The 7,500-nt window shown below is 36.9% G+C and overlaps 1 protein-coding gene across 1 annotated transcript in view; it reads left to right on the forward strand.

Annotated features, from left to right (window-relative positions):
- Positions 1-6,067: 6,067 nt before the first annotated feature.
- LOC131954485 (polycystin-1-related protein) overlaps positions 6,068-7,500 on the forward strand; it is a gene marked incomplete at its 5' end in the record, with an annotated part of 3,780 nt that continues 2,347 nt past the window's right edge. Inside the window, 2 exon segments of the mRNA XM_059318212.1 lie at positions 6,068-6,213; positions 7,156-7,291. Coding sequence (XP_059174195.1) covers positions 6,068-6,213; positions 7,156-7,291 — 282 coding nt within the window.

A 7,500-nucleotide genomic window follows, 5' to 3' on the forward strand; every position in this document is an offset into this window, starting at 1 on the left:
TGCAGCACTGGCTCGCATTTGAGTTAGTTCTTTGTCGGACCATTGCCACCATTATGATACCATGACGTTAACCTGTTAATGATAAAGAAAACATGCAACATCCAGCTGAATTTATAACTGAATATAGATACAAATCGTTGGTATTATCTGAGCACAGTTTAAAGCAATCACCGTGCGGGTGACGAGGGGGGGGGGGGGGGGGGGGGGGGAGAAGAGTTACATCAACTCAACGTTGCAATATATATGCCTGAGGATACGGTTGGTTGAGAATCATAATAAGCTATATGTTAATCCACGTAAGGGGGGGGGGGATTAAATACATCGAGCAGAAAAAATATTTGAATATATATACACATGCGTATACACATACTTACAAGTGTATATGGAAAATATATTTCTGTTTTTTTTACGTAAGGGGGGGGGGGGGGGGGGGGGGGGGGTGCCGCAACGGGTGACACCCGACCTCGCGACGCCACTGAGTGATATGTCACCTAACCCAATCTTCTACACTCTGCCTCATTGATATTGGGTAAAGAATGACTAGGAAATGTATGAAATATGGATGCATTTCACACTTTGCCTGCCCATTTCAGACATTGTATACATTGCCTAGGTATTCTATCGAATGCCGATATTTTCACACAATGTCGGTAAATATATATATATATATATATATATATATATATATATATATATATATATATATATATATATATATATATATATATATATATATATATATATAAATAAATCTGTGTGTGTATGCATTACATAGTTATTAATTACTGAAGATTACCATCACGGTTAAAAAGGTTATTTTAATTTATTTAATTTGTGTTAGTTACGCCCCCTTTTACGTAATTTAACAATAACGAAGGGATACAACTACTCACAAAATTCCGAGGAGATTTCAAAACTACAGAGATATTTTATTGCAACGAAATAAAATAATAAATGTATTATAGGTAGTTATATAAAATTGTGAAATTGTGCTCGACTATGTTAAATTTGTAAAGTTATTTAACATTAGAAGTATTATTCGACTCGATTTTAACTGGCAAACCATGAGTTTTATTACTAATTAAAATGTCGAGCCATGAAACTTCACCCTTGTAAGCATTCTCCTGGACTCCTTCTCATTATAATGTAACCTACTTAATAGTAGTATTCAGTGTAAAATCTATCAAATATATTATTATTACTAATTTAAATGTTTAAAACAATTGAATTTAAAAAAAAAAATAGTAGTATTCAATCGGATCAAAAGACGGTCTAAACAGCGTATGTGTTTTGAAAACATTATTTAGAGAACTGCTAATTTAAACTTGTGTGTATTTCCATTTGGAACCTTGTGTGTGTGTGTGTGTTTTCCCACATTTTATACATTGTAAGTACTTTTTTTCTCTTTTATTTCTTGTGTGTGTTGCCTGGCCCGGATGGGCCTCACCCACAACCATGTCGGAAAAATACATCAAACGGCTATTTCTGCCTAAGTTTGGCATGGCAGGACATGCGCCAAAAACTCTAGAGATTTTCATAGAAGAGGGCTTTTCTTTAGCTACCCTCACAGCTGACGAACTCAAAAGAGAGCCATGTATGCTATGTAGCCTATCACCACTTGAATTTGAAGGTCTGTATAACTACGGGACACTGCGTAAATGGTATGTCACCATTAGATCAAAGGAACTATATGAGAAAATGCACTTAAAAGAATTTCACAGAGATTTGCCACCTGTGGTAACATACAGATACAGAGTGCAGAGAAGATCAATAACCCACGCCGATAAATCTGGGCAAAGGGGCATGCTGAAATGGCTGCCTTCCAAGACAAGCGACGATGATATAATGGCAATTCTGAAATCTTTAAGCAGTCAGGACTCAACACCAACATTTAAGAGAATAGACCAATCAAATGTGGTCCAATTCACCATCTCTCTGGAGAAAGAAGATGTGGAGAGTGTCCCACACTATATTATACTTACAAATGAGGCCAACAAGGAGAGCAGAGTCCTTATAATCCTCAATGGGAGGAGGGTGCAATGTTGCCACTGCAACACAGACAGGCACCTGCCTAAAATGTGTGAGCATTTGAGGACTCGCGCTCTTGACGGCGTCCAGCTAGTAGATGGACAGCACAGGGCAATTGAGCCTTGGGATGCAAATGATAAAGAAGAAGTTAGGGAGCATCTGAGTAACAATAGAAATTTCTTAAAGCATTGGGACAGTTATGATATTGACGGAGAAAGACAAAATGAAATGCTTAGAGAAGCAGGGCGTAGAGAGGTAGAAGATGCCTTTGGAGTAGATGACTAAACTGAAACATATCATACTACTGCAGCATCACAGCAAGTTAACGAAAGCGTAACAGAAACCACCATAGAGGCCGAAGCCATGGAGACAATAGCGACCAGGGTCTCAAATTGATGGGAATCAAGAAAATTTGGAGGCAGTCGACGAAACAATAAATGATATTCTTCAAGATAACACTAGTTCAGAAAACATAACGAAACCGCTAAAGGAAATTAAAAGCTCACAAAGTAGGTTATATCAGCAACAAAGGTATCAGGTCAACTGTCATATAGTCAAGCAATCAGTTCAAATAAAAAAGAATTACCCACAGTAACGCCATCTCAAAGGGTCGTAACCAGGGCCCAACCGGATAGCAAACCAGCGGCTGGAAAGTTTGGCGTTAAAAGACCACCACCATCCAGCCCTCCAGAAACAGATGTTCGAAAGAAAACCCCAAACAATTAATGATAACTCTGGCAACATTGAACATCAGGGGGGGGGGGGCTAGGGACAAAACACATTATATAAACAACATAATAAATAAACACAATATTGATATCCTAATTTTACAGGAAACTAACATTGGAACTACAGAAGAAGCAAATAAACTAGATGCATACATCGGTATCAAAAACTCACTGCGCAGTACTGGTTTCAACTGCAGAGGAACCAGTATACTTTGTGCATCAGACAAACACAAAATTAAAAACAGTCTCAAGCCAAACATCACTCGATCAGCCCTCAAGTAAATTAACATTAGACAGTCTTCTGTTTCCCAGGTTTTTAAAAGTGCACAAACTGAATGGTAGAAAGAGATACACACCTCACCCCCCCCCCCCACACACACACACACACTTCCCCCACTCAGCCGGACTGGCGGATATTTCAAGGTAGCGTGCCCTCATTGCCAACGGTCAATTTTATGTCATGGAAAGTTTTGGAATGATAGATCAGTATGGGTATTACAGAGACACTTCTCCCACTGTCGTTTCTATTTCTGTCCATGGGTGACTACAATGTGAACTTTTGACTCCTCAGCTAAGGACGGAGCACAGTAAACTAAGCAGTCAAGAGAAACCGAGTTTGCACACCTTATTTTAGTCTAGTTCTTATGCCATTTAATTTTCTCCCTTTGATTATTATATATGCAATTGATGTTCAAGTCTTTGATGCTGTGTAAAATCTATCAAACAAATTATTATTACTGATTTAAATGTTTAAAACAATTGAATTAATAAAAAAAAAATGTCTGAGGACTTATAGATATAGATGTTTGAAAGGGAAGAATGTTTGCTTTGATGTGTCTCGTTGTAATAACATAACATTTCCGATTGCTTAAAATTTGTATCATTGTAATTCTCTGTAATCACAAATTTATTTCAGCTCTACTTAAGAACCCAAATTCCACCCCGTCCCCCCTCCCCTCACCCACCACGCCGAAGGGAAAAAATCCCTTGAATCATCATTTAATTACAAATTTGCGTTTTCAGGGTTTTTTTTTAATTGTTTAAATTTTTAAAAATATTTAGACGTTTTGTATTAGATCTATGTATAAGTAAACCATCTTAAATGAATGAAAGTAGGCTACAAGTAAGAAAGAAATATTACTATTGTAAATCTGTATCAGTCCTCACAAGCCGATGATGAAAACTGTAATACTAAAGCGAACACACAACTGACGCTATAAATCAACATGTCTGAGGCAAAAAAAAAAAAAGCGGAAAAAAAAATAAAAAAAATAGTAGGATTTATTATTTGTTTAAAGATTGCTCTCACTAATGTATTAAAAAATATCACATTTTGAGATTTTGTTTATTAAATTAAATGAACCTATTATGAACATTTTCTACCAAAATTAGTTCTTAAAAATTTTTGATTAGGAGTGGCAAAATTACTTTTTTTGAATAATCAAGGTTACGTAATATTTTCTCCAATTAACATGCTTAATTTTAATTAATTAATAACTTCTTTTTACTAATTTCCAATTTTAATACATTTTTTCAGTACTATAAATGCGGTTTGACTTTGATTAATATTATTTTCAATATAATACCACTTTATTGTTAATGAATTACTAAACTTCCTTAGAGATAATACATTTTTAACCAATCAGAAAGCTCCTTTTATTTTTGCGTTTTTCTAAAAACCACTTATATGACACCTCGTGCACGATTTTTCAAAACGTTACCAAGCGATGTGGCTGAAATTTGGTACATAATATATTTAGTATGTACAATTCTTGAAATCGATACACTTTTATTCAGATATTCCAAAAAATGTTGAAGATATTTATGTTTGTGTAACCCCCGACCACTAATGTTTTCTGACATTAAAGTAGAAAATTCATAAAATATTTATCATCTATCAGAATCAAATAAAAGTGATACAAAGTACACATCATTATCTTACGAACCTAAGTGAAATTTTGCAGTTCTTAAATGTTAATGTTCTTTTCAAAATCATACACATGCATATCTTACTAAATATAATAACAGCGGCAGTTGTCAAAATCGTTTCAAGGTCACAACAATTTTGACCTATATTCTCTTTCTTGTATCTATATGCATAGTACTGGTATAAAATATTAGCCTCCTAAGTTTATAAATAAAGAAATTTCACTTTTGAAGCGATACCTATATTTAATGATTAGCTTAAATACGGAGTTTCTTCCAGGCATCTCTTCAGGGGGGGGGGGGGGGGCAGAGCCCCCCCCCCCCCGAAGAAAGTCTACCACCCCCCCCCCCCCCGAACGAGATGGAATTTATATAGTAAACATACACTTTTACTAGTGTCCACCCCCCCCTCCCCGAAAAATTTCGACCGCCCCCCCCCCCCTGGAGAAAAAAGTCTGGAAGAAACACTGCTTAATTATATGAATTCAATATTCACAAAATGTGCGATAACAAAGACTTAATTAGTATCGATACTCGGTCAGTCGAAATAGCTGTATTAAGTGGTGCTAAAGTTCACATAAAGATTTAATTGGTATCGATACTCGATCAGTCGGATGAGCTGTATTCAGTGGCGTCGCGGGGGGGGGGGGGGGGAGTGCGGTCCGCACCGGATGACACCATTTCGGGGGGGGGGGGGGAACAACAACAAGGCAAAAAGTAGCAAATTATATAGAGAAAGATGATAATTCCACTTAATTAAGTGATTAGTTCGAGTGTTAAATAGTCTTTTAAGAACAAATTTTACGAATCCCGACAAGGTTGGACGTGGGGAGGGGGGAGGGGGGGGGGCTGCAAATCGAAAGTTTGAGGGGGGGGGGGGTTGCAAATTGCAAATTGAAAAGTTTGATCCCGAGGGGGGGGGGGCGCCAAATCGAAAGTTTGTCCCCGGGAAGGGTCGCTACGCCTCGGGGGGGGGGGGTGACACTATAAAATGATGCCGCGCCGGGTGACACCCGACCTCGCTAACCACTGGCTGTATTAACTGATGTCAAAGTTCACAAAAAGACATCATTGAAGAGTTGTAAAATCTATTTTTTTAAATATTTTTTTTTATTTATTTCAACTTTAAAAGAGAACTTGTAACCACTGAAATTTATTTGTTTATACGCCTATATATATATATATATATATATATATATATATATATATATATATATATATATATATATATATATATATATGTTTATATTATTATATATGTATATATATAGATTTAGATATATACATATATATATATATATATATATATATAGACTATCCTAATCTTCGCCCTAACCCTAGTAGTGGCTCAAACATTTGACACCATTTAACAGCCAAAAAACCAGGTCACGCCGCCTACATCGGCTGCTTCACGATGACGACAGGCTGGCTGGACAGCTTTGTCCTGAAGCTGGAACACCTGGTGGTCAACGATGTGGTCATCTGTGTCGTCGCCTGTTGGGAGGAGAGGCAGAGGTTCGCTTTACTCAAGGTGGGAGGCGATCTATCCTCTCGTGTTGCTGTATGCGAGTTTGTTGTCTTATTCGTCCTTCTGAATTATATTCATGTTACTTTTCCGTTGTTTTAGCTTAAAGGTAATGTCTGAGTTTAGAAAGCGCATGTTGATTGTATTGTTTAGGAAGACAGGACGTGTATTTTTATTGTTTATGAAAGTAGGACGTGCATGTTGTTTAGGAAGGTAGGACGTGCATGTTTATTGTTTAGAAAGACAGGACGTATATTTTTTATTGTTTAGGAAAACAAAACGTATATTTTTTTTTTATTGTTTAGGAAGACACTAGGTATATTTGTATTGTTTAGGAAAACAAAACGTATATTGTTTTATTGTTTAGGAAGGCAGGACGTGCATGTGTATTGTTTAGGAACGCAGGACGTATATTTTATTGTTTAGGAAAACAGGACGTATATTTTGTTTAGGAAGACAGGACGTATATTTTGTTTTGTTTAGGAAGACTGTACGTATGTTTTTTATCGTTTAGGAAGGCAGGACGTGCATGCTTAGGAAGGTAGGACGTATAAGTTTATTGTTTGGGTAGACAGGACGTATATTTTTATTGTTTAGGAAGACAGGACGTCCATGTTTATTGTTTAGGAAGACATGACGTATATGTTTATTGTTAGGTAGACAGGACGTAAATTTTTATTGTTTAGGAAGGCAGGATGTGTATGTTTATGTAGGCAGGACGTGCATGTTTATATTTAGGAAAACAGGACGTATACGTTTATTGTTTAGGAAAACAGGACCTATACGTTTATTGTTTAGGAAGGCAGGACGTGTATTTGTATTGTTTAGGAAGGCAGGACGTATATTTGTTATTGTTTAGGAAGGCAGGACGTATATTTTATTGTTTAGGAAGGCAGGACGTGTATGTTTATTGTTTAGGAAGGCAGGACGTGTATGTTTATTGTTTAGGAAGGCAGGACGTGTATGTGCTCCAATGCTTTACGAGCTCTTGTGGAGAAAGACTCGAGCACCTGTGACAAGCCATGTTTGGCTGAAGTCAAACAGGCATGTGGGGGGAAGGCCAGCTACAGCGTTTATTATACAGGTAAGTGGCTACCTGTAGCATTTTTATACAGGTAAGTGGCTACCTGTAGCAGTTTTATACAGGTGAGTGGCTACTTGTAGCATTTTATACAGGTGAGTGGCTACCTGTAGCAGTTTTATACAGGTAAGTGGCTACCTGTAGCATTTTTTATACAGGTAAGTGGCTACCTGTAACAGTTTTATACAGGTAAGTGGCTACCTGTAGCAGTT

The sequence above is a fragment of the Physella acuta genome, unplaced genomic scaffold (genome assembly GCF_028476545.2).
Source record: "Physella acuta isolate Inbredline_101_S28 unplaced genomic scaffold, ASM2847654v3 ptg001005l, whole genome shotgun sequence".
Lineage (NCBI taxonomy): Eukaryota > Metazoa > Mollusca > Gastropoda > Physidae > Physella > Physella acuta.